Source organism: Boleophthalmus pectinirostris, unplaced genomic scaffold, assembly GCF_026225935.1.
Source record: "Boleophthalmus pectinirostris isolate CB_2022bp ecotype Guang Dong unplaced genomic scaffold, ASM2622593v1 HiC_scaffold_6, whole genome shotgun sequence".
NCBI lineage: Eukaryota > Metazoa > Chordata > Actinopteri > Gobiiformes > Gobiidae > Boleophthalmus > Boleophthalmus pectinirostris.
Genome location: NW_026571447.1, coordinates 4,124,368 through 4,145,378, shown reverse-complemented (window position 1 = coordinate 4,145,378; position 21,011 = coordinate 4,124,368). Strand labels below are relative to the sequence as shown.

The 21,011-nt window shown below is 37.9% G+C and overlaps 1 protein-coding gene across 1 annotated transcript in view; it reads left to right on the top strand.

The window, feature by feature from the left end:
* The first annotated feature begins 4,367 nt into the window (after nt 1–4,367).
* The window catches only part of scap (SREBF chaperone), an 80,874-nt gene continuing 64,230 nt past the window's right edge, over nt 4,368–21,011 (top strand). The window contains exons 1-2 of the mRNA XM_055164289.1: nt 4,368–4,584; nt 14,959–15,159. Coding sequence (XP_055020264.1) covers nt 15,038–15,159 — 122 coding nt within the window. The 5' untranslated portion in view covers nt 4,368–4,584; nt 14,959–15,037. The remainder of the gene's footprint in view (nt 4,585–14,958; nt 15,160–21,011) is intronic.

The following is a 21,011-nucleotide window of genomic DNA, read 5'->3' as shown; positions in this document are numbered from 1 at the left end:
TAGGTAAGTTATAATAATTTGATTGAAGAACACAATATCTTTATTACATCTATCAATGCGGACAAAAAGTTCCTCCATACACCTTCACTAGAATCATTTGGATGTTTTCAGCCCTGTTGCGGTATTTTCAGATTTCAGATTAGATTTTAAAAGGTACATTGTGTAACTTACTTGCTTGGGTCATGTGTATGCCATTGCTTTGTCAGGAATGTTCCACAGCATGGCAAAAAACAAATATAGTTTTCATTTACTTCATTATACGTGTTTTTTGTTTTTTTTTGCTATACATAAATTCCTTTAAGAACATGCATTCTTACTGAGAGTGGGGTCACTTCTCCACAGTTCTGATCTGCTTGTTTCTATGAAGATTAGATGACTTTTACTGAGGAACATTTCAGGCAAAGTAATAATGTTTCCATGGAGATGATGAGCATGTGGTGGACTCTTCCCTAGAAAAGTTACATAATGTACCTTTAACAATGCAAAATATAAAAATATAAACTGTAATATTGAAACTAATGTGCATTACTAACAATAACAAAATAGAATTATCCTCAAAAATTATTCCAAATGTACAATATGGCTAAAAATACTGCAGTAAATACATAGCATCATCAAACCCTTTTTATATTTGATTAATGAGTAATTGAAGTGATTTATTTTACCCTCTACATGTCAGATCTAATCATAGAACAGTAAAAATAGTAAAAAGTTCCCCACACTAAATATTGACACCCCAAAAATAATTGTTCCATCTGTTTTATCTGTTGAACGATAAGATGACAAGTGTTAAAGGTGGATTGTGTAACTTTTCTGGTGGAGGGTCTGTCACCTGCTTGTTTCTATGAATGTCATTGCTCTGCCTATAATATTCCACAGTATGAAATTCAACAGCTCGACCTTACATATATTCAGTGTTGGGAAGGTGACTTTTAAAATGTATTCCCCTACAGATTACAGATTACATACCCCAAAATGTAGTTTGTAACGGAATCCATTAAAGTACTTAAAGTGAGTAATGTAATCTGAATATTTTGGATTACTTGATTTGCTGTAGAGAAGCAAAGTCCAGGAAATCTTCACATGAGATGTTTTGTCTGCTAAAAGAAAATAAAAAAAGCCCAGACTTTACTGAACCAAATAAAAAAAATATTATTGATAGAAGACGAGGAGACATGGTTTTTTACTGGTTTAGTCCTGTTAAATCCTGTTTTAGACCTGGTTTAGACTTGGTTTAGTCCTGGTTTTAGTCCTGGTTTAGACCTGGTTTAGACCTGGTTTTAGTCCTGGTTTAGACCTGGTTTAGACCTGGTTTTAGTCCTGGATTAGATGTGGTTTAGACCTGGTTTTAGTCCTGTTTTAGACCTGGTTTAGTCCTGGTTTTAGTCCTGGTTTACACCTGGTTTAGACCTGGTTTTAGTCCTGCTTTAGTCCTGCTTTAGTCCTATAGACCTGGTTTTAGACCAGGTGTTAGAGTTGGTTTGGACCTCGGTTTAGACCTGGTTTAGACCTGGTTTAGACCTGGTTTAGACCTGGTTTAGACCTGGTTTAGTGTCTGGCAATGAGTGGAATTACCGAAAAAATAGGGGAGAAAAAAAGGGAATAGCCCAAAATGTGAAAACAGGAAAACACCGCCATGTAATCCATTTATTTCAACAAAGTAACTGTAATCCAATTACCACTCACTGAAACAGTAACTGTAACTGAATACAGTTACTCATAATTTGTACTCTGATTACATAACTCCGGTACATGTAATCTGTTACTCCCCAACACTGCATATATTCAATGACAATAACTTATAATAATTTGAATGAAGAACACAATATCTTTATTACATCTATCAGTGGAACAAGCTGCTCTATAAACCTTCACTAGAATCATTTGGATGTTTTCAGACCTGGAGCTGCCAATCTCTACTAAACTAAAGGTTAAATGTAGCTGTTAACTTGAAATCTACTGCTTCATGACATTACAAGATGGAACAGAGCATTTGAGCTTTGAAGATGGAGATAGACAAATAATAAAGGACGTGTGAATGAAACAAAACACAACTCCAGGTCTGTTTTGGAGCAGGCAACAATATTATAACATAAAAGCTCACAAGAGTAAATTTAGCATCATATAGGAACTTTAAACTTGCCTAACGCCTAGAGATATTAGCTGTTTTTGCATGGCAGTGTATTCTAGTCTTTCCTCAGTCCTGTTTATACGGGTATATACTGGTTTGATTTAAATGAATTGATTCTCAATGTTTAAAAAAAACTAATTCATTTTATTTAATGATAAAAAGAAAAAAGACAACATAACATTAGAAATAGATGGGATACAGATTCAAACAGTAAATGAAACCAAATTTTTAGGAGTTATGATTGATGAAGGTCTAAACTGGAGTTTGTCTCATAAATGACACTAAAGGCAAAATTTCCAAAGCCATTGCTGTTCTGCATAAAGTAAAGTTCTCACTAAATAGTGCAGCATTATTAACTTTGTATAACTCTATATTTGCACCAGATCTGATGGACTATGTAGAAATTTGGGGGTCAACATGTAAAACTTACCTACAGCCTTTATTTATTTTACAAAAAAGAATGAGAGAGAATTATCAATAAACAGTCATTGTAGAGAGCCATCCAACCTGTTATTTGTTCAACTTAAAGTATTGAAAACATATGATATTGTTGATTTAAGTCTCCTCAAAATCATGTATAAAGCAAAGTGCAATGTGTCACCTGTAAATATTCAAAGACTGTTGGAGATGAGAACAAACCACTACAATTTAAACAGAACCTTCATGTTTAAAAAACCCAGATTCAGAACAGAGGTTATGGAACGAAGCATCGCTGTGAAAAGAGTTAATTTATGGAATAGTCTTGACAAAGATATAAAAGAATCAAGTACAATGATGACAAAAACACATACAATCAAAAACAGTGTGTATGTATGAAAAAGAAAAGTTGTTGTGTGTAATAGTGAAGATTTCTGTTTGCAATTGATTAATAATTGTGCCTGAACTGAAATGTACTATTTGAAATGTTTAGTAACCCATTGGCGTAGATGTATTGTCTTGAAAAGGGAAAAGGGGGCAGATAACATAACATGACTCTTCTTTCTGCTCCTTTTCATTTATTTCTTGTATGTCTGATGTTGTGAACACAAGACTACAAGAAAAAGAGTTTGCAGAGTTTGACAGTGGCCTATAATGACTCTTTGAGAATATTACTGAAAGTGCAGAGATTCTGCAGCGCCAGTGAAATGTTTGTGAATTGTGGTGTGAGACCCTGTGTCGTCACGATCAGATGTTGTATTTATTCATTTATGTGTAGAGCCGTGAATCTGAGCAGTTGAATCATTGAAGTTCTAGTGTGTCCTGTGAGGAGCTCTGTCAGATTCACTTCTAAGCTGTGGAGACACTGGCGCTCTTGTCTGTATACATTATAACAGGCATGTCCAAACTACGGCCCGTGGGTCAAATGCGGCCCTCAGACAAATTTTTCTTGGCCCTCAGGCTTACAGGAGAATTGGCCCAAATTACCTTGCATCAATTAAAAATGAACTTTTTATTGCAAGTTTTTTTGAAAATCTATCTTGATAAAGTTAATATTTAATATGTAGTGTGTGGTTTTAAGGATTTTAGCATGAATAAAGGACTGATGAATCATTCTAACATGTTAAACATGCACATATTTCAATTATTCACTGTATTGAGCACCAGTCTACGACCCTCAATTGGCCCTCTGGTTTGTTTGTGTTTAGCTATGTGCAGTGTTGGGAAGGTTACTTTTAAAATGTATTCCCCTACAGATTACAGATTACATACACCAAAATGTAGTTTGTAACGTAATCCATTAAATTACTTAAAGTGAGTAAAGTAATCTGAATACTTTGGATTACTTGATTTGTTGTAGAGAAGCAAAGACGAGGATATTGTAACATACAATGTTTTATCTGCTAAAAGAAAATAAAAAGCCCAGACTTTACTCTACCAAATCAAAAATATTATTGATAGAAGACGAAGAGACACGGTCCACGCAGCACGATTTAGTCCTGTTAAATCCTGTTTGAGACATAGTTTACACCTGGTTTTAGTCCTGGTTTAGTCCTGGTTAATACCTGGTTTAGACCTGGTTTTAGACCTGGTTTGGACCTGGTTTAAACCTGGTTTAGTCCTGGTTTAGACCTGGTTTAGACTTGGTTTTAGACCTGGTTTAGACCTGGCTTAATAAATATTTAATCGAATTGAATTGGGACACTGTTGATGTCTTTTTCTACTTTATGAATGAAATAAATAAACAAATAATAATAAAAAAAAAATAATGTGGTTTCATCCTTTTCACTAGATGGCGTCCTGCTGCCACGACCCCAGTGGAAGGTAACAGGTCGGAGTGGAGAGGTCTCGCAGCGCAGGCACACCGCAGGATTTTGACACCAGTCGGATTTGGAAGGGACTTTTCTCTCCTCCTGTATGACATTATCGCGTTACTGTGTCAGCCTCTGGGATCGATCTACACCGGGGGCAAGAATAAAGCATCGGACGCCACATTTCCAGCCGCAGATCGTGTGGGACTCGTGAAGTTTATCCAGGCAAGTGCGCGCCGCAAATCGTGTAGTTTAGCTGCTCCTGTTAGCATGCTAGGTTAGCTTCGCGGTGACAGCATGGAAGGGTTTGCATCATCCAGTGATCCTACAACATTACTCACATTTTAACACTGTTTTAACTTAATTTTCTTGCTCTTCCGGGTACATTTAGCAATAGATCATCTGTGAACGAGTCTTCCCTTTGTAATTTTCACTCAGTTGATGCTCTAGCTGCATTTAGCATGTGTTATTGGCGTGTTTTTAATTTGTTTTTGGAAACCGATTCTAACTTAAAACGAGAAATCTACGTTTTCACAGCAATATTTTTTATTTTGGATTACAATGTCAGTCTTGTGTCTTTTAGTGCAGGGTGATAAACGCCATAAGATGCTTGTTTTATAGCTGGAGGTTGCTAAATCCATGCGGAGTTCAATGGGTTTAATAAGCTAAAGCTAACCATATATAAACTACGAAGTTAAAATATTATTGTCTAACTCTGGCTGTATTTTATTTTATTATATTTTATTTTATTTTTCATTTTATCTGCACAATAAATACCAAAATTGTTATATTTTTTTGCATAAAATAAATAATAATATCAATAGAGAACTGTTGGCATCTGCATTTCGTTAGATTTAATGAAAAGCTTTGCATTATTGTCCAGTTGGTTAGACCCTTTTGGTTTGTACTGGTAGGATAGTAGGATTTCATTTGTTTTATAAAATGTGGCTTTATCACTGAATATACACTACCAGTCAATAGTTTTGGGACTTAGATTTGGATTTAGACAAGCTTTATTGATCCACAAGGGAAATGATTTGGACACAGAAGCTCCCACATTGCAATATAATATAATAACAAAGAGTAAAAAAAAATATATATATAAATGGTAATAATAAATTCAAATAAGTAACAAAATGACACACAGGTGTCAAATAAGTTATTATTATATAAATGCATATGTACAAATCAAAATAAAATGGAAAAATAAGTAATACAAAATCATCTCACGCAGTGTTTTTTCTTTATTTTATATTTATATTTTACTTCTTTCTACATTTTGTATATCAGACATTTGAAGCAAGATGTGTGGAGTTATGTAGAAAAGAAAAATAAACTTCAAACTATTTTTCAAGGAAGAAAATTGTATATATTTGATGTCTTCTGTATACAGAATGTAGAAAGTAGTAAATATAAGGGGAAAAACATTGAATGAGAGGGTGTGTCCAAACCTTTGACTGGTTGTGTATATGCTGTTAATCTGTTAAGTGAATTAGGTCATACTACTACTAGCTTCTGCTGAGTAATTTGATGCCTACTCTACCGGTAAACCAGGATCAAGTAACAAAACAAGGCTGTCAGTCAGACTGTTCAGAGTTACCCTCAACCATCTGTCAGTGTAGTCTTATAATTTCAGATTCGTTACATTTAATATTTAACAGTTATAAGTTACAGTAATATGAAACCCCTATATTACACTTCTGTTGTTCTGTATAATGCAGCATTGAGATTTAAGCCATGTTAGACTAATGTTACCTCTACAAAAACATACCCTGAGTTCTGTTTTGTTTCATTCACACATGTTTGAGTAACCCTTTATTATAAGTCTGTCTTACATCTCCAAAGCTCAACATGCATTGTTCCTCCTTGTGATGTCATGAAGCAGTAGTTTTCAAGTTAACAGCTCCTTTTACCTTTTAATGATATTGCTTTACCTGTATTACCACATGATTTCAAAAGGAGGAACAGAGTGTTTTCTGTTTGAGAGAAGAACTTGGCATGAATGTGCATGATTTATGTCTAAAAATGTGTGACTGAAACAAAACACAACTCCAGGTATGTTTCTGATGAGGAAACAACGATTAGAAAACAACATAACACAGACCCTTTAAACAGTGCATTTAATATAAGCACTCCTATCTTATCTGCTATCTGTAATTACCATATTATCTTCCTCCCTAATATATGGGGTAAGAATGGAGCAGTGTCTTGCTCAAGGACAGAACTATGTCCGCTATCAGCTCTATCATGCATCATAATTTTTATATTCAAATTAACCTCATAACCTCCAGTGCATGTGTGTCGTCCTAGCAGTTACTCATTGACAGAATATTTCCCTCCGGCTCCCCTCGGCTCTAGTCGTAAAGCACCTGCCATTCGCACACACGGGGCTCGTCTCTCTGCTCGCTCCAGCTCCTCGCACGTTTCTACCATTATGCAACTATGGCGCTCACTAAGCACGCGGGTAGGTAGCCTTCTCCGCGCACTGGTCCGAGGCGCGTCTAGGGCAGATGCCGATGGATCCTCTGAGTGCAGAAAATGCCTTCAAACTGGGGATTTTGGGATGTGTAGCGAAGAGGTAAGTTGGAGTAGTTGTTACTGCTGCTGTGTGGTCATTGAGAAAAGGTAGAGATCAGTTTTAGTTTAAATTTATATAGATTTTTAATTGTGGTTTATGTTGTAGTGATTTCCTTCTCAAATTCTGTCTGTTAAAAGTGCATTGTGTAACTTTTCCTGTGAAAGGTCTGTCAAATGCTTTTCTTCATGGAGATGTTTCACAGTATGGCATTAAAGCTTTCTATGTTCATGGCGACCAAACCAGAGAAAGTTACAGGTCAGATCTGTGTAGAGGCGATGCTGCTCAGTCAGAATGCTTCTTTTCCAAGGTATTTTTCAGCTATAAAACCACCTGTAATTGAATAAATGTAAGGTAGAACTGTTTAATGTCACACTGTGGAGCATTCTAGACAGAGCAGTGACATATCCATAGAAACAAGCTTCTACCTGAAAAGTTACATAATGCACCTTTAACTGAGTTCTTATGTTTTTTGATCACATAAGAGTCTGTATGTATTTTTAAATTTACATATAGAAATGCAATATTATCTAAAATATAACTTTTTTTTTGTATTATCTTCAGATTTCAGAATAGCTTTTAAAGGTGCACTGTGTAACTTTTTCTGATGGAGGGCCTGCAACTTACTTGTGTCATGGGCATGCTATTGCTTTGTCCGGAATGTTCCACAGCATTAGAGGTGTGCAAAAATGTCGAAATATCAATATATCGTATCGTTTAATGTGATGATACAGTATTGATATCACAGGCTGCTGTATTGATATACCGTCAAGAGTATTTTTAGGTACATTTTATTAAATTGTTTTGTTAAAGCTCAGCAGTTTTATTGTTTGTTTAGAGGAAGGAAACTTTTATGCAACACATTTGACATTTTCACAATTTTGATGATTGAAATAGGTGTGGTTCATATTCACTTTGCACAAGAAGTGGTTTAACAAAGACTTTTAGTATCACAGCCATGATTTAGCCTTTATTTTTTATTGAACTATATCGAATTGATTTTAAATATATTGTATAGAAACGTAAGCTCACTGTGTCGAGGTATGTATCGTATCGGTAACTTCTTAATGATACCCATCCCTACACAGCATGGCAAAAAACAAATATAGATTTCATTTAGTTCATTACACATTGTTTTTATTCTTCTTACTGTGAGTGAGTGGGTGAGTTTAATGGCATAGTGTGGAACATTTCAGGCAAAGGAATATTGTTTCCATGGAAATAAGCAGGTTGTGGACTCTTCCTTAGAAAAGTTACATAGTGCACCTTTAAACAATGCAAAATATAAACTGTAATATTGAAACTAATGTGTTACTGACACAATAATAAAGTCAAATTATCCTCAAAAAATGATTCTAAATGTACATATGGCTAAAATAATATTCCTATAAATACATAGCATAATTAAACTCTTTTTATATTTCATTTTTAGTCATCAAAGTGATTTATTTTATCCTCTAATCATAAAACAGTAAAAATAGCAAAAAGTTCCCCACTAGTGCAAAGGAAAAATCCCCACACTAAATATTGACACCCCAAAAATAATTGTTCCATCTGTCACATTGAACGATAAGGCAACAAAATGTTAAAGATGCATTGTGTAACTTTTCTGGTGATGGGTCATCACCTGCTTGTTTCTATGGAGAGTCATTCCTCTGTCTATAATATTCCACAATATGACATTAAACAACTCCACCTTACCTTGAAAATACCTAGAAAAACAGCCATTCTGACTGTGAGCGGGGTCGCCTCTCCACAGATCTGACCTGTAACTTGGTCTGGTTTAGTTACCATGAAGGTGGAAAGGATTAATACCATACTGTGAAACATTCCAGTCAAAGCAATAACATCTCCATGAGGAAAAACATTTGATGAACCCTCCACCAGAAAAGTTACACAATGCACCTTTAATGTTAGAGAAAAATCAGCTCATGACATAAGCCTGACTTGTGCAGTGGGTCTCAAACTGCGGTGCATGGGCTGTTTCTGCTGGTATTCAGTAGTTGTGGAGAGCTGTTGCGATTCAGAATAGTGTGACTAGATCTGTTGTGTTAGTGTTTTTTGGAATGGCAAATATTTTCTAACTTGGTAGCGAGTATGGTTACATAATGTTTATCTCTTTCAATGTTTTGTAACTTCAAAAAGGAGATTCCAAGTCAATCATGTTTTAGTTTATGCAGAACATGTTTATTCTTCCTTCCTTTTTTTGCATATTTGAATGGATGTCACAAAGTCAAAATGTCACTGTATGGTTTTATCACAGTATTAGCCTTGTAATCGGGGATTTCACTGAGTGTTGTAAATTGTGCAACATTGTCATATCTCATATGTTTTCAAAACGGAGCAAAGATGTGAGGACACTTTTGAAAATACCAGATTTTGCGCATTATTTCATGTTTTGTCCTTCCAATTACATGCATTTAAAGTCACAATATGTAACTTTTCAGACAAAAATAGATTAAAATAAAAGCATGTTTATTGTAGTGAGAGAAACCGTGAGCTGGCTTGCATCATCACAAACCTGACTCTTGAGCACTTTACAAATAGTGATGGGTCTTTCAGGGGATCTGCATTTTTGGTTCCGTTCATTTCAAAAGACTGGCTTTGCTTTTTACTATTTAATTATACACTATTACAAAAAAAAAATATCCACAAACTAATCAGAGAAATGACCATGGCTCAGATTTGTTTAAAATGGCTCTCACTTGTGACACCTGCTGTTTCTCTGCTGATTCTTGTCTTTTTTCTGCGTTAATCAGAGTAAAAATGTATACAAATTAGAGGGAAAAATATTTGGTTCTTTTTAAAAAAACGAGACCTGCTTCCAACTAGTTCACGTTAAGAAACCGTTCAAAAGAGCCAACTCACTGATGTACGTCACATCAGTGTTTACAAACCTGCAGGTTCAGGCGGATACAGACTTTATTGACTTGTCCTGCACAGAGCAGAAGAGCTGGGGGTCACTGGGTGCACTGTTTGTAAAGAGCTTTATTTGACCTGGAACAGGGCTCCTGTTTGTTTCCATGGAAATGTTGTTCCTTTGGCCATAATCTCCAGTATGGCATTCTACATGGAGAATGTTCCAGAGTAGAATTTTAACTTTCTGCTTCCATTGAATCATGCAGATGGCATATTTGAGTGGAAGTTCCACACTCTGATTATTATGTCTAGATATTTACTTATTTAATTTAGTCCCTGAACTAGAACTGTATTTAGTAACTTATGAATGTTGTTTTGAAGTAATGGAGCAGTTTATGGCTGCTCTACCTATTTCATGACCTGACTTATTCCAGACTGATCTGTGTCGTTCTGACCTGAGTTTTACACATTTAACAATCTGGGACGACTCTGGCTCAAAATGACTAGGAAACGTGGTTATTTGAAGTTGGGTTAGGTATTCATTAACTAGAATAACAAAACAGAATAAAATCTACATACATTATAGTTATTATTTCTTTGAGGAAATGAATCCCATTTATTTTTGGTCACACCTTTCTATAGTGCTTCAGCCCGTCACTTTTCTGTACTGTACATGGGACGTTTTAAACTGTCCCCAGCTTTATAGTAATGCAGCACTCTGATATTTTTACATGCCTGTTATTGTACATCTGTCATGAGCTGTTGAAGTTTCTCATGTGTTTGACACTTTTGTGTACACTATAGAAACTATAGACACTATAAACCGCTGTTTCTCAAACTGTGGTATGCAAGGTCCTGCAGGTGGTACTACAGCTCTTCATTTTGTGAGTTTCCCTCATTTAGAGTACATTTGATCAGATTTTATGTCCACCTTTTGGATAATTTCTTGTTTAGAATACAGTGGAAATGATGCAGTCTAGATTAGTCATAGATTAGGCCTGGAATAGCCTGTGTAATAGACCTGATTTAGATCTGGTGGTGCTCAGAAAGCTGATTCTTTCCATTTGGTGATAGTAGCTCTGAAACCTTTCACATGCAGCAAGTGTTATAGATTACTGCAGGAGAGAAATGCTGGACACAAAGCCTCCTCATTGGGTTCCCATCAGTTCAATCCGGGATTAGACACAGATTGGATCGTACCAGATCTGTCCTCGAGCTGCATGTGGCCCCTCCACACATAGAGACCAGGCCTAAAGACCAGGAGATGGAGACCAGCTCTGGATCTGGGCTTTGGTGTCTTCAGAAAGTGAGAGAACAATGATTGAAAGTGTGTTGTGGTGTTGCAGAGGGCTTTGTTGGCTGGGACGTGTTTACTGTGTGGTGTATTTTTAACACTTCCCAGATGAGCTCCACCTGAGGAACAGGGCCTCTACTCCAGGGAGGATAAGCTCCTATCAGGGCAGCAACAGCAAGGAAGGAGAACTATTAGGAGTAATGTTATTACTGTAGCATTAAAACTGAAAACTCAAGGGTTTTGAAAGGTATTTTTATCTAAAGTTTACATAGCGTTAGGAATACTTTGTTAAGTGTTGTAAATGTCAGAATCGGGGGTTACATTTTAAGGGGGCACTGTGTAGCTTTTCATGTGCAGGGTCCACTGGCTGCTTTTCTCCATGGAAAATGTCCCTGAGAATGTTCAACAGTATGGCATGAAGCAATTAGCCAGGCTGGCGCCTCTTAGTGCCTCCACTCAATTTCATTTCTCTCCAGCAACTAGGTCAGGAATCAAAATACAATAGATGGTTCGCAAAAACCCCGGAAGTGCAAGTTCGGGCACCAGCCAATCAGCGAAGAGTCATGTATTATTATCAAGTGTTGTGAAGGATTCCCGAGATCGAAGATTTAAAGCCGGAATAAAGAGAATGTTTGGTGAATTTTATCAAGGGGAAAGACGTTATTGTCCTTCTTCCTACAGGATTTGGGAAAAGCTTAATATACCAGTTAGCCCCGTTAGCGGTGCATTACATATGTCACGACCAAATAGCAGCAATTGGTTAAATGAAAAAAAGTACCTGCCTACTGTCGAGCGAACGAAATCTAAGGCTGTGAGGTCAGACAGTTTGTACGAAGTGAAACGAAGTAAAACGAAGTAAAACCGGCTGATGAATCAGCCTATTAAGCAATCACCTTGGACAAAAAACAGGCCAATTGACAGGTCAGATCTGTGTACATGCGAGGCCACTCATAGCATCTTTTTAAGGTAGTATTGAGCAATAAAACAAATTTAATAAATGCATGAGAAGTTTAATGCCATACCATGGACACATGGTATGGAGCAAAAGTCGCATGCTGGACTGTGCATCTGTTCAAGCAAATAAACAAATCAAAGTTTATTGATAAGTAGACATACTAATTTTGTTCTCAGAAATGATTTTCTTCTATGCTATGAAAATGAGAGTTACTAATGTGACTACGGTTCTATAAAACTTGGAAGACCAGCAGAGGGTGCCAGTCGGGATGAAATAGTTGTGTTTTCACCTCCAGCCCTTACTGTTTTGCCACTATGTCCTTAGGCAAGGCACTTCACCCATGCTTTAGTGAGTTCGTGTTAGCGACTAGACTGATGGTGAGTGTTCCTGGTGCGAGTTGGTGATAGGATTGTTGGCCTTTGGGTGTGTTGCTGGTGAAACGTTTTGGTGTGTGCAGCTGTAGATTGAACTGATTTGACCTGTGTGCTTAATAAATACAGAGAAGAGAGAGGTCATAGGTCAGCTGGAATAGAACTGGAGGCACTCTGAGCGCACCTGCCTGCTTGTTGTTTCTAGTGTCAGATCATAGGGCTGAACGATTTGGGGAAAAATATCTAAATTTGCAATTTTTCTGGGAAGCATTGCAGTCGTAATTCATTAACAATTGCTGTTTTCATAAAATAATTCAGTTCAAAGTTCATAATTAAACCCATCGAGAAGAATGAACTGACGAACTACTACAAGAATCACATTTCAGAACATGTTTGTACAGATCTAAACTGCAGGGTTTGCAGCTTTTTATGCAGAATATGAAAGGATATTTTGTTTTTATGAAGGAAATTATGGCACCTCAAAAATTACAGCCTTTGTGATTTGGGACTAGTTCATTTTGCAGCCCTATTAAGCCCAATTTGCAGAGAGTTTCAATAAGTTGCACCAGTCCCAGAACATTCCCGGGTCTGCTCTGTTCACACATAACCTGGGATTTGACTCTCTGCATCATTTCCTGTAAATGGGAAACCAAGATGGTAACCTAGGAAACCAAGATAGTAAGCAAGGAAACCAAACTCGAAACCAAGGAAGCAAAAGAATCAAAAGTCATAACTAAGGAGCAACCAAACCAAGATAGTAACTAAGAGAACCAGGTTGTTGTACTGGCAACTTTCTGGCTTTATCAACACATTGCCTCTCCTGCATATTCTTGGCAAGTTACCCTGGAAGTTCCCAAGATAGTCACCAAGGAAACCAAGTTACTCACCAAGGAAACCAAGATAGACACCAAGGAAACCAAGATAGTCACCAAGGAAACCAAGTTACTCACCAAGGAAACCAAGATAGTCACCAAGGAAACCAAGTTACTCACCAAGGAAACCAAGTTACTCACCAAGGAAACCAAGATAGTCACCAAGGAAACCAAGATAGTCACCAAGGAAACCAAGATAGTCACCAAGGAAACCAAGATAGTCACCAAGGAAACCAAGATAGTCACCAAGGAAACCAAGTTACTCACCAAGGAAACCAAGATGGTTACCAAGGAAACCAAGATGGTTACCAAGGAAACCAAGATAGTCACCAAGGAAACCAAGATGGTTACCAAGGAATCCGAGATGGTCCCCAAGATAAACCGAGATGGTCCCCAAGGTAAACCGAGATATACCAAGATCATCACCAAGGAAACCAAGTTGTTGTACTGGCAATTTTTTGGCTGTATACACACATTGCCACTCCTGCATATTCATGGTAAATTAACCTGGAATTTGCCAAATCAAAAATGCAGCAAAATCAGTCCTGGCTTCATTCACACATGATCCTGTTCTGGAAAAATGCAGGTAAATTCCCAGGTCAGGTTGTGTGTGTGAATGGGCCTTGAAACAAAGTGTTGAACAAATCTTTGGATACTAATATTTGCCTTTACAATCACAGCTTTTACCATTTCCTTTTTTGCAACTTTTCAAACTGCAATTTTCCATTTTGTTTTTGCCCACTCTGCTGAAACCTTGGTCTGGTGCAGATTAGTGGAGTATGTCCACACCTCAGTGAATCCACATGTGTGAATGAGGTGAGTGTTGGAGCTGTGGAGCATGTGACTCTAGTCTGAAACATGCCCCTGTGCACAGACACTGGCTCTCACAAACACACTCGTGTATATTTATATTTAGGTCCGTGATAACACATTTTGAAGTATGATATATTGCTGAAGAAAATATGGATTATATTACAATAATATTAAAGGTGCATTTTGTAACTTTTCTGGTGGAGGGTCCATCAAATGTTTTTCTCCATGGAGATATTATTCCTTTGTCTGGAATGTTTCACAGTATATGTATTAAAACTTTTTATCTTCATGGAGACCAAACCAGACCAAGTTAGTTACAGGTCAGATCTGTGGAGACCCCACTCACAGTCAGCTAAACCAGGACAGGACATGTCTTTAATCAACCAAGAATTTCAGTCTAATACAGCCCTACTCTTTGTGGGTGTTTGAGTTTTAGATACACATTATTAGAGTATTAGAGTATATTTTCAAAACATATTTCAAAATCTATCCAAACTATATTGTAAATGTTGTTACATAGTGTAATAAGGCCCATTTTCTAAACTATGTTATAGTAGTGCAGTAGTAGTGTTCTAACTTGGTACAGCTTCACTAAAATCAGTAAATCAGTCACTAAAGATAAAAAGTAGCTTAACTTGAAATGGACCGCTTCATGATGTCACAAGGTGGAACTGAGCATTTTGAGCTTTGGAGATGTAGACAGATTTATAATAAGAGTTACTCAAACATGTGTGAATGAAACAAAACACAAGTCCAGCTTTATAATATGGCTCAAAGCTCACAAGAGTCAATTCTGTGTAATATAGGACCTATAAATGAATAAACGTTCCTGTTCTTAAACATGTGCTCTTTGCCCTCAGGTCCCTGGATGCCCCGCGGCGCACTGCCCTCGGCCGCTCTGTACGTCCTAATGGCCGGCAGTTGACCCCGCCCCTCAGGATGACGCTGCGCGAGCAGCTCCGGGAGAAGATCTCTGCCGCTTTCTACCGCCACGGGCTGCTGTGTGCCTCCTACCCTGTGCCCATCATCCTGTTCACCTCGGCCAGCATCCTCACCTGCTGGTACGCCCACAACGCTCTGTCTCTTTATACTTTACAGTCACATCACACTGGGGCCATTCTGTATGTACCTCTATGGTGGATTGTTCACTTGTTACCATGGAGACACAATGTATACATGAGCAAACACTGTCAAAAGCATTTTTACAACTGAATACGGAAGTACAAAATGAATTTAAACAACACATTTTCAGGAGCCTGTGTTCAGTATGAGCGTTCATGGTCCTGTTTCAGTTTCAGTCACTGTCACCTTTTTGTTGAAAAACTGTTGGTTAGTGTTAGCTGGCTTGTGACAGTAAGTTTGTGTGTGAAAAACTTGTTTAGAAAATCATCTCTCCTGTTGTAGTTCCAGCTAAGGCATCTCTTTCTGGTCAGATATTTACTATGCATAAGTAACAAAACAGTAATTCTTACCAAACTGTGACCCTTTGCTCTGTTTCAGAGATGGCATTACCTTTTAATTACACCATGTTGTATTTCCAACAACAGCAAACATTGCCAAAGGCCCCAAGGGCATTTTAGAGATACAGATTAGATTGCCCTTTATTTGTCCCACAGTAGCAAAATGACACTGTTTTTAAGTAACATTTAGGGATGCACTGATGCAGCTTTTTTACAGTTACAATACCAGTTCTGATACTTTGGCTTTAACTATCTGCTGATACCTGATATGAACCGATACCAGACTGAAACAAAACTGATCCAAATTTTGATTAATCTCTGAAGTAACGACAACGACTACGGCAACAAACAATTTTGTCTAAATAAAAGTTCAAACATTCTGAGATTTTCTGGGCAAATACTATTACAGCAGTGTATGTTCAACCAGGACAAGGGAAACAAGGGAACAGTAGACGGTGTTATTAACACCATAAACACCTTGTGATGACACATACAAGAAGTGTTCCACTGCATTTTATTACTCCATAAATCTTCACTAGAATCATCTGGATTATTTCAGACCTGGAATTGCCCATCTCTACTGAACAAAAGATTAAAAAAATAGCTGTTAATTTAAACTACGTCTTCATGACATCACAAGGTGGAATAGAACATTTTGTGCTTTGGACATGAAGACAGACTAATTATAAAGTGTTACTCAAACATGTGTGAATGAAAGAAAACACAACTCCAGGTGTGTTTTTGAGGAGGTAACAACATTATAACATGTCTTAAAACTCACAAAACACAATTTTGCATAATATAAGACCTTTAAGAAAAGGTAGTTAGCAAAAAATACTTGATTTCATGTTTCGTTCCAGTTTAAGCTTGAGTTGAACTTCTGTGCTCTGTCCATGTGCAGAGAATGTGCCTCCCCCTCTGCGCTCTGTCCACAGCATGGACCCTTCACAAAAGTCCAGCTGAACGGACACGGGTCAGAGGTGTTCTGGACACAAGAGAGAAAGAACTCACTGACCCCGCACCTGCTGTCCCCTGTCCTTACACCACCTTACAGCAGGGGGCGCTCTCTTGCACACAGGCCTGAGCTCCAGCAGGGTAATGGTCCCAAGCAGAGATCTGTGAGAAAATGCCTCTCCATCACAGGGCGTCAGGAGGGGGCCAGGCTGGGACAATAGAGCCTTTGTGGAGGTACAGTGACCTGCGGGGCTGCCCTGTGAATTCTGATGGACCAGAACAGCAAAGAGGGAGTCCAGTTATGTAACAGGTGGAGGATGGTGGAGTCTGTATGCTTAAAGGTCCTATATTACACAAAACTGATTCTTGTGAGCTTTAAGCCATGTTATAATGTTGTTTGCATCAAAAACATACCTGAAGTTGTGTACATTGGAGCACTTCCTGTATTTCCTGAGTGTTTGAGAGAAGAACCTAAACGTGCCCAATTTGTGTGTTAAATGTGTTAAAATGTGTGAATGAAACAAAACACAACTCTAGGTATGTTTGTGATGAGGAGACAACATTATAACAGAGATCAGAAAATAGTATAACCTGGGCTTTTTAATAAACTCCCTGTATTTCTAAATGAAGACCTGGATTCTAATAAACGTTTTATACTTTAGCTCAAAGCAGTGGGAGAGCTACATCCTCTAAAAATGACAAACTGAAAAACCAGAGCTTTTTTGGCAGCTGTCCTCTCGACCGCACGTGAGTAACGCCAGAGCCGGGTTAGAAAACAGAACCACGTGGAAATGTTCAGCAAAGTTTACAGACTGAAAGGACGAAAGCCAAACTGTGTGACCACAAAATAAACATAAAGCTCACGGTGAGTTTTGGCCACAGGTGAAAGGAAAGACTGCGTATGGCACCAGAGAAGTGAGCACGTGTGCGTGCATTAACAGGGCTCTGTTGCATGAAGCGCCTTGTCATGGAAATAAGTTTGGCAATCAGCTGATGGACGTGACTCGGTTACACGCTGCTATTCTGACATGCTGATCTAATTGTTGGAGTAGAGGAATAAACTTTTTTTTTTCAAGCATCACACTACTTCGACTTTTTTTTTTTTCATTGTCAAAGTAGCAGCACTTTACTTTTTTCAAATATTCCGCTTTTCCGAAATAAATAATATTGACGTGTTGGCCTATTCTGCCATACAAAGGCAGAACCCTGTAACATCATGTTTGGTCTAAAATGAGTCATTTTGGGAGTATTTGAGACCTTCTTTATCATGTGAATAAATTTTGAGAGCCAATTTGATTGTTTTAATGAGAAAATAAATGGTTATGACAACCGTAACATCCAAAACCATACAAGAAACACACAGCAGAATGATGTAACACTTATTTTTCACACTCAAGCGAATTAAGATCTTTTGCCTTTGTAGGGCAGTATTATACTTTGCGCTCCGATATATCATAAGATGCTTGGGCTTGTGCAAAGCGCTTGATCAGAGAATGTCAGACAGTGGGAAAATATCCTCACTGATAGCCGTGGGAAACAGTTGGCTACTGTGTGTGTTGGTTTTGTGTGTGACTTCATAGTTGTTGAGATTAAGAACACTGAAGAACAGTGAGAGCTGTGTCTGGGTAGACAATATATTGTATATTGTATGTTGGAATTTCCAAAACTTAAAAGTGGCGGAAAACTGGCACTTCTAAACAGAGACATGTCCTAATACTGACATGTTTAAACAGAGACATGTCACAATGAAGAGATGTTGGAATAGGCAGTGAACCCCATGCGACTCATGGTGTATGTGAACAAGACCTACCCAAAAATAACAGAACTAAACTTAATGTGCACTGGAGTCAGTCCAGAGAGCCCAGTAGACCCGAGGAACTCTGTATTATTAAGTTGTCTACCTTGTGATGTCATGTAGTGGTAGTTTTCATGTTAACAGCTACTTTTTACCCAAGTCCACTGCTGAAATCATCGTGTGCACATCTTTTAATGTTGTCATAGAAATACATTTGGTGATCTGAGCTGATGTGAAAGATGCACGGTGTATCTGAACGAAAAAGAAACGTAACGAAGTTGACTGGATCTGGAGCTGTAGGTTTTTTCAGAATCAACAATCGAAGCCCCAAACTGTTACTTATTTCAGGTAAAATAATTTATATATTTTGTTCCTTAATGTTACAAGAAATTTCAAGAGGAGATGTTTTCCACATTTGAGACACGAGATACAAATTAGCAGCTGTGTTTGGATCAAAAACTTGGACAAAGTTTTTTCATGTTCTCCTGTCCAGTTCAGTTCCCCTCTGGATTCGTATAGAATGTAGAAGGGATGGGCTGGTCAGGCAACTGTAACATGTGCGAATACCTCAAATTTTTCCTGGACCTGTGATAGTCTAACTGGAAAATCCTGAGGTCCTAGTTCCTTTGTTATCAGCCTCCCCACATGTAAACAGCTCTGCTCTCTGACCTGCCTAAACCAGTGTCCATGTTGTATCTGTCGTCCAGAGTCATTATTCTCTGTCGCTGGGATTAAAATGTCACTGATTAGAAAAGAGACAAACAAAAGGCTGCATAGTTTTACTCTCTAGAAAATCGTAGAATTGATTAAATTTTTTTGTAAACACAGGACTTGTTGATGCGTCATCCTTCCTGGAGTGAATCAATGTTTGAGGAAGGGGTGTAGCACCTAGTGTGGTCACAAATCACGATACTAAGATTTGAAACATGATTTCAATGCTTAGCAATTGACTTGATTCTCAGTACTGATTTTGATACTGCAATGATAGTAAAACACTTTCTTTATACAGTAGAATATGATTTTTGACATCAAATCGTACTACTTTCTTTTCTATTCCCATGTGGCCTTACATGTGTGTAATCTCTCAGTGGTCCAAGTAGGTTCCATAGTGGTCCGTGGGCATGTACTAGTCTGTGTGCTCTTACACTTGTTCTGATACAACTCAAGATCATTCTAAATCTATTCAGGAAAGGTTCATTTCTGTCCTGTGATTGGGCCTTTTTTAGTATTGATACCTGCTCAAATGAGTACTGTATTTTTCGGACTTTAAGTCGCACTTTTTTCCATGATTTGGGTGTTTCCTGCGATTTATATTCTGGTGCAACTCATATATTAACATTTTCAGACTGACAGCTGCGAGAGGCTCTAGGCTCGTGTGTCAGTATCTAGTACTACTATTACTCCTGTACCACTGTCACTTTGCTGTATTGCTCGTGTCTCCTTTAGAAAAAGCCGCTGTCTCGCTGTAAATAGTGAAATATGCAGCAAAAAACGGTTATAGAGCAGCAGAGAGAAAGTTGAGCGAGAAACTTGTGGTTGACTGGCGGAAAAGTGGGGATGGAGAACAAAGCGTCACGGCAACCGGGCGGGTGCACCATGCAACTTTCTTGGAAGTCACTGGATGAATCGACAAAGCCTGGACTTCAGTGACACCAAAACCATCCTGTCGGGATTCAGAAAGGCCAGAATAATTCTAACTGGAACTGATACTGAGTCTGACGACAGCGACACAGAAGAGGAAGTGGCGCTCTGTTTACATCATGGATCTATGGTTTATCTCAGGAGGTCACGCAGAAGTGACACTGAGGAAGAAGAATTCAGTGGATTTAGTGATTTGGAGTGAGATGGAGAGTTTGGTAAACTTATGTTCTGTTGTTTATGCTATAATTGTCAGAATAACTGTTAATATGTGACGTTAACATATTAACACCTATTCAGTCTGTTGTTCTCTATTCTGTTGTTATTACTATAACTTGCCTTTCAAGATTAAATGTCGGTTCCTGGTCTCTGATTTCATAAAATACATTTCCCCAAAAAGAGCGACTTATAGTCCGGTGTGACTTGTATATGTTTTTTTTCTTCTTCATTGCGTATTTTTTGGCTGGTGCAACTTATAGTCCGAATAATACGGTATCTAGCTTCAATACTAGTTTTAGTACCGATTATTATATGATTCTTGATACATTTGACATTTGTTTTTAGTTAGTATTTAATGTATGTAATTTGAATTTTAAAGATTTATATGGGACAATGGCAACAACTGAAGCGTATATTGTGAGCTAATTGAAAATTTTGATGTAGATATGCATTTATCCTAAATACAGTACAATACAATTTCAGTACTGGATCTGTTTTCAAATGTAATGGTAAATGGTCACATTTTCTATAGCGCTTTTCCACTTTCAAGACACTCAAAGCGCTTTACGTCAAAGAACCACTCACCCATTCACACACATTCATACACTGGAGGCGAGGTGGGTTAAGTGTCTTGCCCAAGACACAACGACAGCATTCTATCTGTCTGTGGGAGCTAGAATCGCACCGCCAATATGTTGGTCAGACTGCTCAACCAATCATGTTTTATGTTGAGAGCCGGATTTGAACTTCCAACCTTCGGATCAGTGGACAAACGATACTGCTGCCTGCAAAGTGCTTTCCAACAAGGAAGCACTCACCCATTCACACGCACATTCATACACCATTG